At 60.8% G+C, this 22,316-nt stretch overlaps 1 protein-coding gene across 6 annotated transcripts in view; it reads right to left on the reverse strand.

Annotated features, from left to right (window-relative positions):
• Positions 1-15,774, reverse strand: part of MEF2D (myocyte enhancer factor 2D) — a 30,902-nt gene extending 15,128 nt beyond the window's left edge. The window contains exons 1-2 of one of the 6 annotated variants that reach the window (XM_027611526.2): positions 15,466-15,774; positions 192-383 (exon numbers count right to left, since the gene is read on the reverse strand). In XM_027611526.2, coding sequence (XP_027467327.1) covers positions 192-245 — 54 coding nt within the window. In that variant the 5' untranslated portion in view covers positions 246-383; positions 15,466-15,774. Of the gene's footprint in view, positions 1-191; positions 384-1,016; positions 1,301-14,817; positions 14,840-15,465 lie in introns of those variants that run through there. The other 5 variants (XM_027611529.2, XM_027611523.2, XM_027611527.2 and 2 more) reach the window with 5 other exon arrangements.
• Positions 15,775-22,316: the final 6,542 nt, after the last annotated feature.

The following is a 22,316-nucleotide window of genomic DNA, read 5'->3' on the forward strand; positions in this document are numbered from 1 at the left end:
TCTGGGGTACAGGGCTCCAAGAGCTGCAGGGAGGTGGGAGTTCCTCTCCTCCCAACTCAGTCCTTCCCCTTCCATAAGAGCCTTCAGAGGCCCCCTCCTCCAGGTAGCCCTCTTGGACTGGCAGGAAGGAGTAGAGGCAGAGGCCAGCTCCCTGCCCTCACCCACTCTACATGGCTCCAAGACCTCCTCACCTGTCGGTTCCGCTCATCAGTGATTCGCTGGATCTGAATCTTTTTCCTCCCCATCTTCTCTGGGGATCCTCAGTGCTAGGGAGGGGAGGGGATTGCTGGGTAGCAGGTCTCGGCACGCCTCACACTGTGCTCATGAACAGCCTGGAACCAGGGCTCAGTTCATGGTCTGCAGGACACCTTCTGCACAGCGTCCTGGGAAAGGGGGGGGTCATGAGAGGACTGTCAGCCCCGGTGACCACCAGCACACCGGCCAGGCTCACAGCACCCCTGGGGCAGGCTGACGGTGTCCACCCCATCCTCAAGACGAGGAGATGGGGGTGCCCTGAGGCAATGGTGTGCCATGGCCAGGCACAAGTGGGCACCGACGCCCAGGGCCCAGGCCCTGGTCCAGGCTCTTTCTGTACCAACTCTGCTGCTCTTGGGTTCTAGATCACTCAGAGCTGGCTTCCAAGGGTCTGGGTCCTAGAGAACGCCCCAGGCCCTTTCCTCTCCCCAGAATCTGCCTGGAGTAGAGACATCTGGGTCCGCCAGCCACCCCTCTGGCCTAGAATGGTCCTTCTGGTCCTGGCGCCTGGTGCGGAGAGCATCCACCGAGGCCACGCACGACTTCCACGGGGTACCTGGTGCCAGGAGGGGTGTGCTCTGGTGGCCGGGGCTCAGGAACACAGGGAAGGCTAGAGCCTGGGGGCCCAGAGTGGGGCTGGGGCTGCAGAGCCCCTCTCCCCCTCCCCCCAGGGCTGCTCCACCCCCATGTCACCCGGTGGGCCTCGGCCTCAAAGTTTTGTTTGAAGAAACGGTTCTGCTGCTTAAAATAAATAAACACACCAGCCTTGCAGAGCAGAGTCTGCGAACTTTTTCGGTAAAGGGGTCGATGACTATTTCGGGCCTTGCAGGCCATTCGCTCTGGACAACTCCTTGACGGCTACTGCCGACAGCACGTAAACACGGAAGGGTGGTGGAACTCCACTACAACCAGGTCTGCAACAACCGGCCCTGAGGTCATGGTCTGCCGACTCCCGCTTGGGGGGGGGGGGGGACACGACAGGACAACGCGCTGCGTCCAGGACCCAAGCTCAGGCTGGGCAGCCCTTCCCAGCCTGGTTCACCCTGGAGCTCGGAGCAAGTACAGAGCCACTGGCGTGCACCGAGGAGGTTTCTGGCAGCCGGGCGGAGGCCTCCCCACCTCACGCACCTATAAATCGGCCAGGCTCCGCAGCCAGGACGGGAGTCGGAGCCCCCGCGCCACACGAGTCCAGGATGGGAGGGCGCGTGGGGTCAGAAGCCCAGCCTGACCCAGGAAATGCCCGCGCTCAGGTGTGGGCAGTGCCCAAACAGGCTGGGTGAGCCCTCGGGGACTGGAAGGGCCCGGGGTGGGATGGAGGCACACGATGACCCCAGGGCCCCTTGGGCTCTGTGAATCCAGGAGAATCAGAGGTGGAGCCTTCCAGGAGAGGGGGGAGGGGGCAGCGAGCAGGAGGCCATGCTTTCTAAAGCCACTCTGGGTCTGAGGAAGAGCCTTGTTCACAGAATCCAGCCCACCGCTCGAGACACCCCCATCCACAGAGGTCCAGGCAGAGACCCTACTGCAGAGTACAGGGAGGTGGGCTCTCACTGCCCCCCACTGGGTAGAGGGGACAGGCACGTCTATCATTTGAAACCCCCTAACCCCCTCCCCCAGCCCCCACTTCCAGGGGCTGCTCAGTTTTCCTGGAGCCTTTCCAGCCCTGCTCAGCCATGGCCCCCAAGGTACCACAGTAGATGCCGAAGTTCAACCTTGGCCTCTCGGCCACAGGGGGCAGGGGAGAGGGGAGGCAGGGAATCTGTGGACTTGGGAGGAGCCAGAAATACCCCTTCCCACCCTGCCCCATCACCAGGCCTGTCCCTCAGTTTCTCCCCAGCCCAGCTGGAAAGAGAGTGTCTGCTCTGTCCTGAGATCTTCAGGAAACAATGCTGCTCCCTCACAACTAGAGGGATCCCCCCTCCCCCCCCCCAGAGAGGGGTCCCAGAACCTCTTCCTCTGTTCCTTGTCCTCAAGGTGCTCTATGGGCCCTGGGCCTCCTACTGTCCCCCCTCACACACCCCTGGCACAATACCAACACAGCCCAGGCAGCCCCGAGTGGTCCAGCAGCCACCCCATTCCTGCCTAAACCCCTATCTCTGCCAAAGCCCCACTTGGAAGGCCCCAGCCCAAGGACTTCAGCCCCCCGCTTCCCAGTGCAACCCCAAAGCTGTGGTTTTCAGAGCCACGGTGGCCCGGGCTCCCAGGGAGGGTGGAGAGGGCACGCAGAGGACAAGGGGGCCCCGAAGACAGCTTTGTCACAGAGCCTCTCTGGCCTGGCCTTGTGTGAAGGCTTTCACTGCCGTACTCCCATGCTAGAGCATCCACCTTCCCTCCATCACCCAGTTTCCTAGCTCCCTCTCACCACCTTTTGTGCAGAAGCAAATTCTCGCTGAGATGTAGCTTCTATCAGGTTCGGGCCACTTCTGTCTCTTCCTTCAAGTGGGGAGAGAACCCTCTCTGTGCCCTCGTGGCCCCTGCAAAGTCCTTCCTGCAGTCCGACCTTGTTCCCTTGGTTCAGGGCACCCTGTCCTTCCCTTCTGGCACTTCCCACCACCGTACACTAGTACCACTCCGTGCTTCTACTCAATGCCTGGCTCCCCAGGAGCTGGAGCTTCACGAGAGCAGGATCCACAACTGCCCTTTGCACCACTCCACCCCCTGTGAGGAGGAGCTCGGGAAATGTCTGCTCCAAGAAGGGGCTTGTGGTCTAACTCGGGTCAGTGCCACTGCAGGACCCACATCCTGCCCCTCTGCCCCTGAACCTGGACGTTTGGACACCACCGACCAAACCACTCCAAGCAGGCCTGCCTCTGCAGGCCAGGCCTCAACCCGCCCCATCCTCGGGCTGTCTGGTGCAGAGGGTGAGACTCTAAAGTCTTCTATGGAGCAGCCCAGAGCACATGGAGATGGAGAGGATGGGGTTGCTTAGGCAACTGTCGCCTGGCAACCGGCTCCCTGGCTGATCTCCTACACCCCCCCACCCCCGCTTCATGCTGGGGGAGCTGGGATGCAAGAGGGATCAGGACTGAGGAGACAGGGAAGCCACAGGGACCCCCCCCGCCCCGCCCCCAGCATCCTCTGACCAGAGGGGAGTCAGCGATGAACAGACCTACCTGCCTGTCCATCCCAGTCTCTGCCAGGGTAGCCCCCAAGTGCTTTCCTAACTCCACGTTTCCCAGGCCCCCTGCCCACCACCGCTCCCTACCTCTGTACCAACACTACCAGAGGACGAGATGCCCCTGCCTTGGGCAGTCCCTCCTCCTATCTAACCAGGAGCCCTCCTACAGAGCAGACCGAGCCTGCAATAATCTCTCTCGCCTTCTATCCACTCTACCCACTCTACATTGCTGCAGCGTCGGAGAGCCCCAGGGCGAGAACAGGAACTCACCACTGACTTTGGAAGAGGGCGGCTGGGGCCTGGGTGGGCACCCTGTCCAAGCTGTGGAGGCCCACCCCGTCCCACTTCCCTCCTACTCAATTAGGAAGATCCTAATGAACACCTGGACCTCCTTAATTAGCCCCCTGCCTAATGACCTAACCAACTGCCCAGAGCCAGAGGCCTGGGCATCTGTTCTCCAGACGTGCACCTTTTCCCCCTGGCCTGGCCCGCCCCCATCCCTCTTCTCCTTCCCGGTCCTCTCCTCCTCTAGGAAGCCCTCCCAGACCTGACTTCTGGCTGTCTCTCCAGGGCTGGAGGGGGATTAGCAAGATGCGATGGACGCAGGGGGTTGGCTAGGATGGCTTTCCGGCTCCGATGGCCCCGCGGCCCGCCTGACCTCAGCCACAGCTATGACTCCTTGGGCTGGTGGCAGCTGTGTCACCAAGTGTAGCCCCTGGAAGGCTCCGCAGCTTCTGCTTCTCCCACTCAAGGCAGTGCTGGCCGGACAGAGCTGGGCAGGGTGGGCCTCCTGGGGGCAGGGAGTGGGGACAGAGAGAGCAGAGGGGCTGGGGGGAGGGCAGCTGGGCTGAGCCCTAGGGAGGCAGGCCAGACCCACCTTTTTTAGGGAAGAGTGGTGGCAGAGAAGCCTCAGCAAATGGAGAACAGAGAGGACACAGGGCTGGAGAGGCTCATCTGACAACACCCTTGACAAGGAGGAGGGGCTGAGGGAACCAGACATGGTGGGAAATCCAGAGCGACCCCGTGGACAGCCATTTGTCCAAGCTGGGATCCAGACCCAATAGAAACCTGTGGGTTGTATTTACATGCAAATGAGGTGCAAACATTATGCAAAATGTACCCTAAAGGGGGGTCTCAGGCTGGAGGGGGCATGGGAGAAAAAAACAGGCCCCTGCCTCCCCCAATTTAACACCTCTTGGTACCTGAGCAATATTCAAACCATTCTCGGGTTTCAGAATGATGCTATCTCAGTTCCTGTGAGGGCGGCCTGGGGCCAGTGGGGAGAGTGCGGGCCGGCGGTCAGGGTGGCCTCCTGGAGCTGCAGCTGTGTCGGGCTGCCCTTCCTGGGGAGCCCAGAGTGTCTCCTAGCTCCTCTCCTACTCCCCTGTGGCCCCCACACCCTCCCACCCACACCCGCCAGCCGGCGCCCAGCGGCTCCCGGTGCCCAGGAACTGGAGGGCATCTGCTTCCAGAGCTGCTGTACCGATGCAGGTCAAAACGGAGCAGGGGCCCAGAGAGGCTGAGTGAGCAGCCTCCTGCGCAGAGCACTGGGCTTCCACCCCGCTCTCTGCACGGCGAGAGAGGCAGCCCTCATTAGGCAGGCCCTCCGTCCCTTCCTCTCAGGCTGCTCCAGGCCGCAGGCTGGGTACTGGAGGGGAAGGCAGGAGGCGCCGGAGACAGCTGTCAGCCCTCCTCCGCCCCTTCCCCGTGGCTGGGCTGCAGGGCATGAAATAGGCAGCAGGCGCTGGGGGAGGGGGTGACAAGCCAATCCACCTGTCACCCCCACAGTCAGGCGGCCTCAAGCAGCCTGCTCACTAACGAGGGAGGAGGCGTGGGTGAGGCAGACACAGAGGAGGGTGGTAGAGGGGGACAGACCCACAGACCCGCGAGTAAGAGAGGCCAAGAGGCCAAGAGGGAGGCCGAGTGTGGGGTGCAGGCAGAGACAGACAAGGAGAGGGCCAGAGCAGAGAGGGCGAGGCCCGGAGCCCAGACTCAGAGGCAGCCCGACTGTGCCCCAGCGCTGGGCTGGGCGCGCGGCACGACCGGTGGGACGCCAGGCCTGCCCTCCGAATACCTGCAGTCCAGCCAAGAGACAGAGCGGGGGGGGGGGGGGGGGGGGGGGCAGGGGGGGGCAGGTCCCACTGAGGGCGAGGGCATGCGGGCTCCTGAGGGCAGGCAGGCCCCCACAGTGGGCAGAGGGGAAGCCCAGGAGCCCTCTCGGTCCCCCCACCCTAGCCCGGGGCTCACAGCCTTCGGCCTCTCCCCTCGAAGCAGAGACACACTGAGGTGCACTCTGGAAGATGGTGTGGGAAGGCGAACCCCAACACCAACACGCAGGGCCCAGGCAGAGGGTGCTGGGGTTCACAGCCCCCGGGGTACACACAGGGGGCCTTCCTCCGCAATCTCTGAAGTCCTCGGAAGCGGGAGCAGTGTCCCTCGCCCCCACCCGCCCAGCCCAGTTCTCACGCCCCCAGCCTGCTCCCCCCACCGCTCCCCTGCTCCTCTCTGCTGTCCCTCTTCCGTTCCACGCCCCTCCCCCAGCGCAGGGCAGCCGCTTCATTCAACCCAGAGTCCCAGCGTCTGCTTTCACAGGCACCGGCGATCCCCGTCCCCATCCCCAACCTCCTCCCCTCAAAGTTCTGTCTGGCAGGCTCCCTTCCCAAACCCCTGGTTCCCACCATCTTCCCCTCCCTCGGGAACTCCCCTCCCCCCAGCCCAGCAGCCTCAGGGCTGGGCAGGGGCTATTTTTAGCCTGGGCACTGAGCTAATTTTAACTCCCCGACAGGGACCTGGGGGCAGGCTGGCGGGCTGGGGGGAGGGGGAGGACCAGGCCGGGAAAGCTGGGCCCAGGGCAGGGGTGGTCTCAGGTCCCAGGTGCCCAGGAAGGCGAGTGGAGACAGGCACTGCATCCTTGGCTGAAGGGACAGGAACGGACTTGCCAGAGGAGCACCCCGCGTGGCCAGCTTGCTGGGCACCCTCCCTGCAGCTTCCGCTGGACACCTCTCCAGAGCCCCACCCCAGGCTTCCCGCCGGGACAAATCCCCTGGGATGGGGTCATCCTGTTCTCTGCCCAGGAGATGCCTCTCCAGTGAGGGTCTGTCTCCTGAGCCTCCTCCACTGCCTCCCCGCCCCAGCTTGTCCTTCCTGTAGTCTAGCTCCCATCCTTCCTGCAGTGGCCAGAGTGTGTCCAGTGCCCGCCAGAGGCGGCAGCCAGCCCACCCCCCAGGCTCCAGCACCGCCTACCGCAGCTCTGGCCTTCCCCTGGCGGCCTCTGGGCCGGCTCCTAGGAACCACCCCTCACCCCAAATCCTCACAAGTTTCTGGAGCCACTGGGCCCGATCTCAGGAAGAATCTGGGGTAACGGGAGATTGAATTCTAGCACAAAAGGGGTGGGTGTGGTTGGACAACAAACAGCCCAGGGAAGCATGGGGTCTTTGGGCAGGGCTTCTGGATGCCTGGGTTCTGGTGCTTGCTCTGGTCCTAAATGACTACGTGACCGTGAATAAGTCTCTGCCCCGCCAGGTGTAACCCCACTGGTCAGTACGATGGGTTGGGTGGAGGGGAGCAGGTACCCGAGTGCCCTTCTAGCCAGGACATTTGGTTCCTGTGCTCCTCAGAGAGGCCCAAAAGGAAGGGAGGTCAGGAGCGGGTTCCTCCATGGGGAGGTGAGAGAAGACATGGCCTGGTTCGGTCCACTGCCCTCTAGCCTAGGGGGAAGGACAGTGTGGGGGGGTGGATGGGGCTGCTAAAGGCGGAAGGTGCTTTCTGAACAGTAACCCTCGTTAACAGATGGCAGAGGGTTGAGAAAGGCTCATGGTCCGCCAGGGCGGGTACCAGGTGGGGCACACCAGGGCTCTGACTGCAGAGATCCAGCCACCCCAACCCCAAACACACCTGGAATGCCTATGAGACCCAGGGCTTGGGTAGTGACTGCCCCCCGAGGTCACGGTCATGGTCATTAGTGCGGCTGGTTCTGGAACCGAAGCCTGAGCCTTGCTTCAAGCTCTACCCGGGAGACTGATCTGTAATGACTCACTACCACCATTTGCATGGCGATTTGCATAGTGTCTCTGACCCTATTCCATCAGGCTCAACTTCCCATTCCAGGAACTGGGCCACCCCCACCCAGCACACCTAGGCACTTAGGATGCAGTTCCCGGCACCTTGTCTAGAAAGCATCCCTGAACCAACAGAGAATCCCTGGGGTACTGTCTAAACTCTCAGTCCCACAGGGCCCTCTGCTCTTGTCCCTCCTCTGAGTGGGGTGGGAGTGTGACCCTGAGACGAAAGCGAGCATCGGAGAGAATGGCGGCTGCCTGGGGGGCTCCCAGTAGACAGAGCCCGCACCTTAGTGCCCGGACGGGGGCGGCAGGAGGACGAGAGGAGACGGCCTCGTGCAGCACACAAGACACGTGCTAGGCTCAGAGAGGACGGCCCAGGGCTGCACTTTTGGCCTCAAAGTCGTCTCTGGGGCTCAAGTCCGCTTTGTTAGAAGTCACCCAACCAAGCAGGGGCAGCTGGTAAGGTCTCGGGGAGCACGGAGGCCCCGGCACAACGCTCCAACCAACGGGGACTGGAAGGCAACCCGTCCCCGGGCTTCCCCGAGGAGGTCGTCTGCGTGTCCAGTCAGAGCAGCACCCCTGGCAGCCCTGCCCTGGCCGGGTGGTCTGCTCTCCCACCGCAGCCAGTCCTTCCACTCGGGTCATCTAGATGAGAGTGGTGGCCGGGAGGCCCCTGGCCATCCGAAGCGGTTGGGACGGTTAGTGTGTCACCTTCTACCTCCCCACCCAACTTCCCTCTGGGGTCTCAGGAGACAGAAGTGAAAGTGGCAGCTGGGGCCTTGGGGGCGGGTCAGCTTGAGAGCCGTTGGTGAGCATAATGCCACCAGCGCCGCGTCTGGGCTGCCCGCCACGACAAGCGGGTGGGCTGATGGTTAGAGCAGGGGAGGGACTTCCCATGGAAATGAGGGCATGGGGTAACTATGGAGTCCAGGCCCCCGAGCGAAGGAAGAGCAGGCTGAGAAGGAGAAAGGAGACAGCAGGGCAGGAGACGGGCCTCTGAAGGACGCTCTTCCAGGGCGGCGGTGGGACGCTTCCTTCCCGTGCACAGAGCAGAGGCAGGTGGCGGGGTCTGGGCCCTGGCTGCCAGAACGGGAAGGCGAGGAGAGAGCACACAAGGCCCGAGGCCCGGGCCCTCACCCGGGGCAGCACCCAGCCTGACGGCAAGGCAGCTGGAGGGTCAGGTTGTGAGTGCCCACCTACAGTCACAGACGGGGCCCAAAAGAGGCCAATCCAATCAGAGGAAGCAAATCCTCCTAGAGACATCATGACCTCAGGGAGCCACCGAGGATTTAAAGGGGCCGCTCAGGGCGGTGGCTGGGTCTCCTCCTGACTCGAAGGACAGTCCTCTAAGCCCCTGGCAGGGGAGGGCGGGCAGGGCGGCTGCGTGGGCCTGCCGAGGCGGCCAGCCAGGCAACTCTTACAGGATTAGCTCGCTGCTTTCAGGAAAGGTGCCAGGTGAGGCTAAGATGCCCAGCCAGATGGATGGGGCCCAGGCGGGTGGGGGGGTACCTCTACACAGCTACACAAACCCTTGCCCCTAGATTCAATTCACAGCCTTCCCTTTCGTGAGTGGACTGTGCGAAGACCCCCGGCTATCAACCAGCTTTCTGTGCCTGTGACCTGGCACCATCCTGGCTCTGAGTGGGGAAGTCCTGCCCACTGTCTACTCTCAATCCTTCTGCCACACTTTACAAGCGACCCCCCCCCCCCGGCCCTGCCGCGAGCCCCAGGGAGCAGGTGAGGGGACCAAGGGGTTCCTACTCTCCCTGCTGGCCAGCCCCTCACGCCTCACCCCTGGGCTGACAGGTGGGAGAAACAAGAGCAAGCAGCTGGGCCAGGACACCTGTCCCCACCCGGTCGGTCTGGGCCCCACGGGCCTGCGGCGGGTGCAGAGGGGAGTGGGCAGAGAGGCGAGCAGCTGTGGGGGCCGAAGGAAAGGACCTCAAAGGTCAAGGAGAGATGTGACTGGAAGGCCTAAAGCCCCCCTTTCAGGCTCAGCGCTTCCTCCAGGGCCACCCCCAACCACTGTCCCTCACCCGTCACAGAGCACGCTCATGCTTTAAGGGCAAAAACTCGAGGTCCGAGGTCATCTGCGCCATCTCCTTGCCTCCGTGTTACTTGATCCAACCAGAGCCTGGAGCAGGAAGACTCCAGAAACGAGACAGTCCACTCCCCTCCCCTCCCACCCCCACCCAATGTTTTCTGAATGTTTTCTCTCGAGGTTTGGGGACGAGCTCCTTACTCCTTGTTCTCCCAACCCTCAACCCCAAGCATTTGCTGGCGGGGGTGGGGCGGGGAAATCGTGAGGAATAAGGAAGCAAGCAGCCAGGGGATCTGCTAAGACTCAGGGGGAGGTGGAGGTGGAGGGAAGGCTCTGAGGCAGGGAGACAGCTGGCTGGGGAGTGTCCCCGGCCCATGCCAGAGTCAGGCTGAGCCCCTGGCCTGGAGGCCCCCCGCAGGGCCGGCTCAGGCAGCTCCCACACACCAGGTCCTCGCTGGGACACTGCCTGCCCCCACCCCACCTTCTGGGCGGCTGCCTGAGCCAGCAAGTCCTGGGCCAGGCTGGAGCTGGGGTCTAGAAGAAAGGAGGCTCTCACTTCCCAAGCACCTGCTCTGGAGGGCCCCACATTTCCCCCACTGACCCTCCTTCCTTTCCCAGGGGAGGCGGCTCTTTCTGTCACCTGCAGTGAGGAGCAGAGGTGGGCTCACTGCAGGTCGGGGCTTCCCTCCCTCCCCCTGGGAGTCTGAGCAATTCCTTCCAGGACAGTCCCAAACTTCGGGGCCTGGGCAGGCTCCTGTCAGCCTCTCGCCTTCAGACCAGCCTGAGCTCACGCTAGCCGCGCATTACAGCCAGCTTGAGAGGGGACTGGCAGGCGTCACTTGGTCCCTTTTCTGGGGGCTTTCTCCCATGGCAGTCCATCGGGGTACGATACCTTCTCAGGACACCAAAGCAACATCTCCCTCAGCTGCCCTCAGGCAGGGACTCCTACAGGTTTGCACTTCCCTTAACGCCCCGTCCTCGCCCCCCGCGCCCCCCTCCCAGGTCTCTCTGGGTCTCCTGCTCCCTTGGACCCTTCCCTTAGCGGCAGACAAAGCCCCTAACACTTCCCAACCGGGGAAGAGGGACCGAGGTCTTCCCGCTCCAGCTGGATCACGTGACGTGGAGGCAAGGGATGGCGTGGATGACCCCCTTAGCAAATCACTTAAGTCTCTGACTCAGTTCCCCAGTTATAAAAAACAGTTATGCCAGGAAACCAACGAGTCTTCATACGTTCCCGTGCCCAGCACAGAGCCTGGCACACAGGGCGCGATGAACAGAAGCTTCCTTCCTCCAGTCCCCAGGGATCTCAAGAGCTTTAGTGTCAGGTCTCCAAAGTAAGAGCGAATGGGGTACTGCCCATGGCGGAGGTCCCCTGACCAGAGGGCAAAAACATCTCCTTTTCTATATGCTTCCCTGGTCTGCCCAGCTCCCCGGGGAGTGGCCAGAGCACCCAGCCAGAGGCACCAAGCCAAGGTCAGTGACCAGGCCTAGAGCCCAGAGCCTCCTGGGAGGGTGAGCTTAAATGAGTAAATATGGTCCCGCCTGGGTGTGGCCAGCAGCAGGCTGAGCTCTGGAGAAGCCCCTCCCCTCCTAGCCTACAGCAGAAGGGAGAGAGCTCGCCCAGCAGGCACAGCCGCCTCCCCACTCCTGCGAAGGCTCACGGGGTCCTGTGCACAGTCTGTGAGCATATCCTCTGGTCTCCATGCCAGCCAGGACCAGCCAGAAGCATGGCTAGGCTCCCAGGAAGGGGAGGTTGCAGCCACAGCCTCAGGAAAAGGAAAAAGCAGATGCCAAGGGCCTTGGGGACCCCCCCCCCAGGCCAGGGATCTACCCCACAATGCCCGAGGGCTCAGATGCAACCTTGATACATCGGGGTGGCCTTGCTCATCAGAGTGAATGGGGAGAGAGACAGAGACTAGCGCAAACCATCAGGCCTCCCAGGTGCTCTGATGGCCACCAGGCTAGTGCGACTCCTGTCCACCTGGAAAGCTGACTTACCCCAGGGCACGTGGTCCATGGGCGGGGAGGGGGGCGGAGGCGGGGCGAGAGCCACGGCCACGGGGAGGGGCCCTGGGGGCGCTGCAGGGGCAGTGATGGGAGTCAGCCAGCGCTCCTCGACTGGCAAAGCCACGCTCTAGGGCTGCCCATCTGTGGTCTAACCTCAATCCCTCCTGCTCCAGTCAGCCCTCCCTCTTCCAAGTTCTTGCAGGCCTCCGCCTCCTCGCCCCTGGTCCCCCACCCATCCCCAGCCTCCAATCCCTTAATCATCTTCCCATGCACTAGCCCTCGCCCCCTGCAGGGCAGCAGCGTGCTCCGTGGGCGTCTACATGCCCGTGTGTATGTGCTTGCACACCTTCATGCACATGTGCTACTAAATGCTGGGGACCTGCCGGGTGCGTCTGGGCACGGCAGTCTGCACAAGACCCTACCCAGCACCCCTCGGCGGGCTCCAGGACAAACTCTCCTCAGCCTCAGGCAGGGGGGCAGAAGAGAAAATAAATACCCCATCCCCACCAGGCCACTGCTGGAGGCCTTTCAGAAAGCAGAGCCACCAAGAATGGCTAGAGAGAAAGCACTTTGAGATCCCCACGTTTCCTAGGCCGAGTGAGAGCCACCCCTGTCCCCTCATCTGGCGCCACCGGTAAGTTCTGCCTGAAGTCTGAGCTCCGTCCTGCCCGCTGCAGTGGTGGGCAGATGGACCGGCACCAACCACAACACAGTGAGGTGTCCAGCTTCCCACACACCGACTACTAGCACCTCACGCCTCCCCCTCCCACCATGAGTAAGTCACCAAACTGGGACAGGACAGACGGTTGGCCGGACTCCGGCCCCATGACTGCTCATAAAAGCCACCGGCGATTACAGTGATGCTGAGGTGATGCTGGCCCCTGCCACCTCCTCCCTCCCTGTAAAAAGCCAGGGGCCACAGGGAGCCCAGAGTCCCATGGGCTGGGGAGAGCCCCCTCCACAGTGCCACACGATCCAGACCCTGACCCCCGATGATGGACTCGAGGCCCACGTCCGACCCGAGGCCGGGCCTCGGTTGGCCACCCCCACCACCCCTCTTCTCCAGTGAGGCCCCCGCCTTCTGGACCAGAAGGGCACAGACGCCAGAGGCCTGGCTCCAAATACAACCAGGGAAATGCTGGAGCCGCCCATTCGTCCTGGACACGCTTGCTCCCACACAGGCACATCAGTGGGTGGCAGACTGTCCGACACAGGGCCCACCCACACCAGGCCAGGGTAAGCACGGAGATTCTGGACCCGGGGCCGACCAGGGAGGGCAGGTGGCCCGGGCGGCCAGGGGAGAAGGTTCGCAAGACGAGCAGAAGGCCAGGCCTCTCTGGGGGCACAAGGGCTAGGGATGCCCGCAACAGAGACCTGCCCAGGGCAGGGTCAGAGGAGGGTGGGAGAGGCGAGGTCACAATCAGTGAGGGTCGAACCTAAGGCCTCATCTTCCCTGGGCCCCGAAGGGCCCTGGAGGGCCTCCCCCAGCCTCCTTGCCACCAGTACTCCAGACCCCCCTGGGGATTCTACCCTCCACCTTCTTCCCCCATCACACCTCTCAGGAAAGACCAGGAAAGATTAAAAAAAGAAAGAAAGAGAGAGAGAGAGAGAGAGAAAGAGAGAGAAAAAAGAACACCCTGCAGGAGAAAGATTATATAACAGCAGTCGGAAGCCTACCCTATCTCCCGGTCTGTGCGAGGAGCCTGGAGCCAAGAGGGGCAGAGCTGGGACGCCCAGGCCCCTCCAGCCCAGGAGCGCGGGCACAGAGCGCAGTGGGCAACGGGCGGTACGTCCGAGCTAGTCTGGGTCCTGGTCCTCCACCGCCTGGCCAGGCCGTGGCTACAGGAGACAGAGCTCCAGCCCAACCTCTCACGCCCATCCCCCAACACAAGGGTCAGGATGCTCTCTCTGCCTGGGGCGGGCTGCTCCCCTTGGACCAGGGGTTCCAAGAGCAAGGACCGTGTCTTCCCTCTCATGGCCTCTCCCTACTATGGAGCCATGCCTGAAGGATTGGCACTTCGACGAAAGCCCTGACACAGAGCTGCTGTGTGATTTCAGGTAAAATGCTCAACCTCTCTGGTCCCTAGAGGAGTGGGAGTGAAAACCCTTCCTTTTCCCAGAGAAGCCAGAGAGCCCTCACTTACGAACGTCCACACACACACAGACGCGTGCACACAGGAACACAAGCACATGGAGAGTCTGCTGAGGGGCAGGGAAACACGACGAAGAGAACAGGACCACTGAGACCCAAGGGTCCAGATGCCTGTCCTGGGGCAAACTGGGAAAGAGCCACACGTAAGCTCTAGGGTTCCCCAATCACCCCACGTAAACAGGTCCTCAGCCACCCTCCCGCGGATCCCACCCCACCCCCATCTCCTGCCCAACACACTGGGAAACCACAGGAAGGAAATTCATTCCCAGGCAGGCCGTGGGAGCTGGGACAGCCAGGCGAAGTCCTGGGGCGGGTGTGACCCGGCGGCCACAGGCGGGCTGGACATCTGTGGACACTGACATGTGCCTCTTCAACGCTCTCCTTGGCTACCAAGGCTTCCCCGTTGGGGGTTTGAAGACCAGTGGGAGGTGGACAGCTCCCTAACTTCAAAACACCCAATCTCGAGCTGGCCTGGGCTCCCCTCCTATCTCGAGGCCAGAGCAGCCCAAGGTCACTGCCCCAGACGGCAAACTTCCCATAGTCCAGGCTGGCCCCTGAATTGCCTAGCAGACCCACCAAGGGGATGGGGGAAGGGTGGGGGAGGGCCACCCCCAAAACCAAAGAAACCAGGCCAACAAGGAGACCTCAAAAAGGGGACTGGGCACAGGGAAGGGGAGCAGAGGATCCACCCACTGTACCCTCCCCCAAACCACCAACAATGCCCTGTTTAAGAGGAGGTACAGAGAGCCTCCCACTCAGAAGGACAAACCTGGGATAATCTAGTCAGTGGCTGCAAGAGTGCCCACACCCAGGAGCCCTCCCCACGTGGGGAGGGACCTCCAGAGGCTGTCCAGAGGTCGGCTTGAACCACTAAGGAGAAGGGGCCTTTCCTCTCATCCCCGAGACCCAAACCCGACAGGAGGGGGCTGCCATGGGGGCGAGACACAAGACCCACCCTGGTCTCCTTGGACTTCCCTCCCCAAAAGCCCCCCAAACACTCCCTCGACCCCCACTCCCAGACCAGTTCAGCCCGCCATCGGTGGAGAGAGGGACTGGAGAACTCTTGCCCAGATGTCGAACAGCTGCAAACTTCTGGCCAGGGTTTCTCCAACTGGGGCTGCTGACAAACCAGAGTGGGGGTCTCGGAATGCGGGTGGGAGGTCCCAAGAAAGGGTCGCGCGCCCACCTCCGTGGTGACTCGGCGTCCCAAGTCCACAGGCACCCGGCAATCCCGGGCCCGGACACACACACACTCACACACCCCAACCCACCACCCCGGTGTCATCTGAACAACGTCCCCCCTCCCTCCCCCGCTTCCCAAACAGCTGCGGCTCCCCCCGCCCCCACCCTCCCGCCGCCCTCCCAGGCCCCCTTCTGCACCATTTCGGGCCAAGGAGGAGTGAACAGGCGGCGCGAGGAGGGAGAGGGAGGGAGGGCCGGCTGTTAAAATGTCAGTCGCTCCCGGCTGTCACCGGAGACCCCCCCTGAGAATGGCGCCCCTTCCCGGACCACTCGCAGGCCGTCGTAACCCCCCGATACCCACAGACGGGCGCGCTCCCAAGCGCGGGTCCCCACCCCGACCCCGACACGCAGGGGAATTAGAGCCCCCTGCACTTGTCCCCCGGCCGAGTCTTCTACACAAACAAGCAGCCCCCCACGTAGTCTCCCACCGACGCCGCACAGAAACAGCCAGCTCCGCGAGTTCCTCCCACCCGGGGGCCACCCCATCCCACCCCTCAGGGGGACGGTCCAGACCACCCTCCACCCCAACCCCAGGACGGGGTGGGGGAGGGGGCCTCTTAAAGCGGCAGACGCATTATTTTTCCCTACTCACCGGCCCCGCTGGGGGAAGGGGGTGTCACGGCTGGGAGGGGTGGCCCTCGCCCCCGGTCCGGGGGATCTTCAACACCGGGCAGCCGCAGCTCCGGACGGGGGGGAATAACAAATGAGGCCGGCGTCCGCGCGGGCCCTGGGCGGCGCCGGGGGGCCTGGGCCCCCGCCGTGGGCGCGGGGGCGGGCAGGCGCGCGGCGGGCAGGGGGGACCGGGGCCGAGCGCCCGAGACGCCTCGGCGTTGTTGATATTTTGCTTCCTTCCTCCTTTCGGGCTCCAAAGGTAACTCCTCCAGCCCCCGGGAGTCGAGGCCGACGTAGGCACAGCTCAGCCTAGCTTGAGGGGTGGGACCCGGAGCTGATGGACAGGCAGGGAGGCCAATGGGAGGAGCCCGCGCCGGCGGGGCGGGGCCGGGGGGCGGGCCTGGCCGCGGCCCCGCCTCGCGCCTCCCGCGGCCGGCCGGGCGGGCCGGGCGCCCCACCCACCGCCCTCCAGGCTAGGCTGCGGCGCCGGGAGCGGCGGATCCCTCCGCCGGCCGGGAGGGGAGGGGAGGGGAGGAAAAAGGAGGGGGGCCGGGCCGGCGGCGCGGAGAGGCGAGGCCAGGCGCCCGCGGAGGGACTGCCCGCGCGAGATGCCCCTCGGTGCTGCTGCCCCCGTGCGCTCCGCGCGGTCCTCCCCGGAGGCTCGGCGGCCGCCGCGCACTGGCACACGCGAGCGCGCCCCCCTCGGCCCCCAAGCTCCCGGGAGAGTTGGAGGTGGCCGTCTAAGTAGACAAATTCAGGGTAGACGCTAAATGGCTACAAGACTCCGTCTCCCCCACTGGGTGTGCGCCGAAACCCCGCGGAGAGGAGCATGTTCGCGGCCGGGGGTTACCTGGGGAGCTCGCTCGCTCCTCTACCTGTGTCGGGCCCCTCCCCTCCCAGGCCCGGCTCGGCAGACGCCCAGCAATTTAAAGCGATAGCTCATAGTTCTGGGGTGACCTAATCCCCAGTGCCTGCGGCCCCAGAGCACTTACAGCCGAGGGGGGCAATTTAAAGGGGCGGGACCTTAATTTCCCCCAGCACAGGAAACGCCCAAAAGCATCTTATTAAAGAAGCCGTAGTAGCTCTTAAAAAAAAAAATTAAAATTAAAAAATCCCTAGTTGCCCCGGGGCGTGGTGAATCTTTACGTGCCCTACAACAGGAGTGCAGTGCCATGCCTACCCACTGGCCCATCAGACTTCTCCAGCATCCCTGTTAACCTCCAAAGCCTGCTGCTGTCGACCTGGAGCGTGAGGAAATGATGGAATATGGCTTCTGTCTCTAAGAACCTTGCAGAACAGAAGGGTACTCAGTTCTTAACACACCCTGATTTCTATCTGGCTGGGTCTGATTTACTGAACAAGGACTAGATTCTGGGTTAAGTGCTGGGTTAAGTTCTGAGTGAAAACACTAATATGCACAGAGAGAAGCAGCAGGTCATGGTGATTAAAAGCATCAACATGGGAGTAGCCAAGCTGCCTTGGTTCAAATCCCCATTCCACCATGTATTACCTGTGAACACGCGGACCTTACTTAACTTCGCTGTACCTCATGATCCTCATGGGTAAAATGAAGATGGTGATAATAGTACCTAGCTCATAAATTTGGTGTGACAATTAAATTAGTTTATGCAGGTAGGTTGCTTAGAACAGTGCCTCATGCTACATTATAATACCTTAAGTGCTGGACTGCCAAGACCCCTTTAGGCCCTTTATCCCATACAAGCCTCAAAGGAGGCAAGATCAGTAGAACCCATCTTGCCAATGATTTGGAGGCTTATCTTGTATGTCCCAAAATGGGAAGCCAGCACGCTCTTATTTCTTTGGCCTCAGTTCCAACCCTTCCACTTGGCCCCTCTTTCAGGAAACCTGATTTAAACAGTGTCCTGCTTTGTCCCCACATGTAGCTTCTCAGTTCCCCGTCAGACCTGGGAGATGGGGCCCCAGCACCAGAAGATGTCAGTCTTCCCTGCCAGGCAGGGCTAGCTGGCCCCCAAGTCCTCAGGACAAGAAGGGGAGCCCATCTGCCCTGTCCCCTAGGACCGTGAGAAGAACAGAGCCTTGTGCCAGGGCTGGGGCTGTGGCAGTAGCAAGATGGGAAAGTGTCCCCCCCCCCCAGTGGGGAACCTCCCCTCACTTGTGGCCTCTATTTTTAGTGCTTCCCCAGGCTCTAGCTGGAGAAACCGTTTAGTCATCAGGGTGTTTATTTTCCGGCTGTTTCCGACGTCGGGAAAGCAGAATGTTGAGACTGGAGAGACAGGGCTGCTGGAAAAGACTTCTTCGGAACAAGCCTGGGAACGCAGCCTTCAGACCACTGGGTCCCAAGATCACAGGAAAAAACCAAAGTGGGCAGGGGGGCAGCTAAGCCCCCAGGGGACCAAGAGAGATGGGTTCTCAGCCTGCCTCCAGTTTTGAGGCTCTCCAAGCCAGAGACGCCTATGGCCCTAGCTCCCCTTGAAGGATTCTCTCCAAGAACATAAGCAGCCCCAGAACAAATTCTTTCCTATGTGGGATTTCCAGAAACCCCCTCCCCAACCTCTGATAGATCTGGACCTGTGAGCCTCCCGCCAACCACAGCTCTAGCCAATCTCAAGCCAGAGGCAGGCTTGCCCGGGCTGTGATTGGCTGGCTAGTACTCCCTGCCTTGGAATGTTGGGTCCTTAACAAAGGAATGAGGAAGGAAGGTGAGTCACCTGGGAGGGCATTAAAGGGCCAGGAGCTGGAGAGAGAAAGGAGGGAAGATTTCAGTGGGGGAGATGGAGTATCCTGGACCCTGAGATGCTGAATAATTCACTAGAGAACAGAGGAGGAGAGAGTCGCAGAGGCTGACATTACAAGGGGGATAGAATTTGCATATATTTATATTTATAGAGAGAACTTCATGAAAAGGAAAGGTAGCAAATATGAGGTCTTGATTTCCATGGAGGACTAAGAAAGGATCCAGGGAGTAACGTTGCTGGGAGTTAGATTATAATAAAGACTTCCTGAAACTGACTCACACCATCTTTTTCTTCTAGCTCCTGCACTACCCATGCCAGAATCCTCTAGGGGGAAAACACCCTCTTACCTCAGGTGCCTGGGTTTCATTTTTCCTTCTGCCCCTCTGGTTCCCAGCCCATCTTTTGTAGAGAAAAGTCATCTTACAGCCCAAAGCTGCCATAAAATCCCTGAGGAGTTAGATGGGTGCCCACCAAAGTCCTAAGAAGTGGGTAACTCCTCTGTACAGTATCATCTTCATAGTTTCTACAGCAAAGGCACCAACAGCTCCCTTTATTCACATCTCTCCAAGCACCCTAGTCCATCTTTACTTGGAAAGGTCTTCCCCACCCCCAAGAGCTGCTTCTCTTCCTGCCTGCTGTTCCAGCCTCTGCCTGGCTGCTCCATTGACCCCTTTAGCCTTCCTCACAGCCCTATGGACCATCCCCACCCCACCCCCACTCCATCCATTCCATCCCTTCTATTGGGCTGATCATGCTTCCTCCCAGGTTTTCAATCTCTCCCCATGCCTTCCACCTGGTTTGTGAGGGGAGGGGCCGTCAGCACGTGCTTGGTGGTCCCTCTGTGTGCACATTCTCAGGGTGGGCTTCTGCATCATCCTGCACCCCTCTTTGTGCAGAGTGCTCTCGACTCCAAGTGGCTACCTCATCAGTACACACCAGACTGGAGTGACATTTTTGGTTTCCAGTTTATTCTTCTTCACCAGATCCTGAGCTCCTGGAGGGCACCAGATCCTTGAGGGCAACAGTTCAGTCAGCTTTGGGATTTCAGGGCCTTGCTAGGCCCGGAGTGGAATGCACTCAGCAAATGTCTGTTACCTGAATCTGTGCATATCTGTGTATCTTAGCTAACATTATAAAAACTGTATTGAATACCTCCTCTATTTGTCCATTGATAACTCTGTGCTAGCCCAGGGATAAGGCTCTGATCTGGGGCCTAGACAAGTCCAGCTCTGGGCCAGGAAGGGGGGGGGCGGAGTTAAGCAGAGAGCTGTCCTAGGCTGTGCTGGCAGAGCTGTGCCCCAAGCTCAGTGCCAGGGTGCCTGGGGCCAGGCCCGGGGCAAAGGGCACAGGCCCCACCCTGGATCTGAAGAGGGCAGGAAAGGGGTGCCAAAGCTGGGTCCTCCGTCCGTGCCCCCCCCCACAAGATTTCCCTGCCCCAGGCTGGGCAGGATGTGGTGGCAGCTGCAAGAGGGTGGGCAGGATGTGGGGGTGGGGGCAGCTGAAACGAAGCCTGACATTCGCCTCCCCAGCTCCTCCCTTCTTCCCTCTCCCCCCCATCCGCCCCCTCCAGGTCACGTGCTTCCAGCCCGGGCACCGACGGACTATTTCTCCCTTTCCGCGGAAGGACATAATTGACATCGCAAACTCAAGTCACCTTCGACTTCAGCCGTACCACGCCTTTTTCTTGCCTCCTAGCCCAGGACAGAAAGTTTGCCAGATGCACATTTCTTTAGCTGCCTGACCACTAATTCGGGAGTGTCCCCTTTAAATGCAAATGAACCGCCTTCTCGCTCTCGCCCCCCCACCCCCATCCCAACTTCGCTCCTCGTGCCCAGACTCCGCCAGCTGCCATTGACGTCACGCGTGCGTCAGCGTCGCCAGCCCAACCAGACGGCACGTGGGGGGAAGAAGGTGGCCTTAAAGGGCCAGACGCCTTCGGCTTTCCGGGTTGCTGCTCTGAGTTTGGCCTTGAGAAAGAGGAATGAGATGAGAAGTGGGGAAATCTATTGGAACAGGAAGAAATGCAGGATAGACGTTAGGGAGGACAGGTAGGAGTTCTGCTCCTTCCCAGAGTGGGAGGGCCAGGCCTTTCCTCTAGATTCCCCAGGAGTTTGGGGTTTGTGCCTGGGAGAACAGAACAACTCTGAAGGTAAAGGAGGCTGGCATTTAGCCGTCAGCCCTTCCTTCACCCCTGCCCAGCATGCCCACAGTGCACGAACTTCGTTCTCTTCCGTGTCTCCGGCACCAAGGGGACAGGTATTCGGTATTTGTAGAAGTGGTGGGATCCGGTGCAAAGCCGCCTCCTTCAGGAGGCTTTCCCTGCCTGCACCTACCCGCGGAAAGACGGCCTCACTCTCTCGAACACCTACGACCACGACCGTGCATCTTCCTTCCACGCATTAGGGACCGCAGGGCAGCGCTTAAGCGCAGAGGCCTCAGAATCGCGGAGACACGGGTTCCAGTTCCATTTATGCTGTTTTCTGGCTGAAGGATGTGGGACAAGTCTCTTCATCTTAGTTCTGCTCAGTGTCAAATGGGGCTAATGCTGTTCTGACCATAGACTTCTCTGCCGAAGCTCTTGTATGGGATCTGTTTCATATAAGCACTCCATAGTGGTAGGGAGTAGGTTTTAGGATGCCCATCTCCCCCACTAAACTGTGCTTCTAGAGAGCGAGGCCCTTGCCATTACTAATTTAGTCCCAGAACCAACACAGTGCAAGGCTTATGGTGATTTAAAAATGTTTGTTGAATGGGTAAAACATGAATGAATGAATGATTTCAGTATTTCCTGAGATCTGACCTCCAAACTCACCCCCAAAGTGCTTACCCAAAGGGAGAAAACGTTACAAATGCCCCCTCTGTGCCCCCAGGTTTTTAGCTCTGTGGCAGTGCCTCAAGGTGGAGTTGGGATGAGGCCCAGTCACTGTGGTTAAACCAAAAGTATTATGCAAACAAGCCGCAAATGATCGGTCTGCAGTGGAGACCTGAGGGGCCTCCCCACCCCTCCCCAGCCCCAGCTGAGGTGCTAGAACCCTGACCCAGGAAGCCGGGGCCGCTAAAAGGGAGCTGGAGGAGAGTTTCTTGCCCCTTCAGGGTTTCTTAGCCCAGACACGAGTCCGTCTTTGTCCTTTTCCTTTCCGGAGCCAAGGCTAATCCGGCGCCAACCCTCCCTGCCCTGCTCTGAAGTCCCATCGCCCACCCCAGCCTTCCTGGGCCCTATGGCTTCCCAGTAGTTCTAGTGAGGGGTGAGGGGGGAGGGCATGAGACCTCCTACCACCTGATTCCAGCTCGCTGGCCAGAGGAGCAGTAACCACCCCATCCTGGTTCAGCCTGTCTCGCAGCTGCTTATCGATCTGATTTTCAACATCTGTCACCATCTGTGAAGTAGAGGGCCGACAGGCAACAGAAGGAACTTCCTCCCCAGGGGAGGAGCTCTGAGCAGGAGGCACTGGGAGCCCCCTCCTTCCCTGCAGACCAAGGAAGAAGTGATGAGACCCTCCTGTGCTTGAGAGCAACCCTGTCAACTCAGGAACCCTGAGGGACACGGGTGGGTCCCCACAGGAATCTCCCATCAGCCTTGGTGCTGGCTCCGCCCCCTGCAGGGGTAGGGTGCTGCCCAGGAGCACTCTGTGTTCCAGAAAACCCCAAAATAACCCAACTTTGCTGTCCAGCTGCTATTTCTGTCCATCTTGTTTAATTATTCAAACCCAAGTTGGGGAGTGAACTATAAAAAGCTCTCCTACTCGGGGACCCAGGAGAGCTGGGAGGCTCGCCAGGTTGCAATAGGAGCAGAGCACATGGTTTGGGTGAGGTCACTTGGTCCGGCCTCCGGCTTGAAAGTTCCATCTGCTGTTGGCCCGCTTCCTCTGCTAGAAGGCGGACTCCAGGCCTCCCTCCTTGAGCCTCCCTCAAGCCCTCATCTCTGCACCCCTCCCAGCCTGTCCTGCCTGGGAGCTGGGCCCCACCCGCCTTCCTGTACTCTGGAAGGGTTTCCTCTCAGCCAACCCTTCGCTGACTGCTTCCTAGTCCTGGTTCTTACCCCACAGATCCAATTATCAGACCCCAGCGTCTGGGACTGGGGGGGGTGGGCAGGAAGTGCAGGTAAAGAGGTCAA

The sequence above is a fragment of the Zalophus californianus genome, chromosome 10 (assembly GCF_009762305.2).
Source record: "Zalophus californianus isolate mZalCal1 chromosome 10, mZalCal1.pri.v2, whole genome shotgun sequence".
NCBI classification, from domain to species: Eukaryota; Metazoa; Chordata; class Mammalia; order Carnivora; family Otariidae; genus Zalophus; species Zalophus californianus.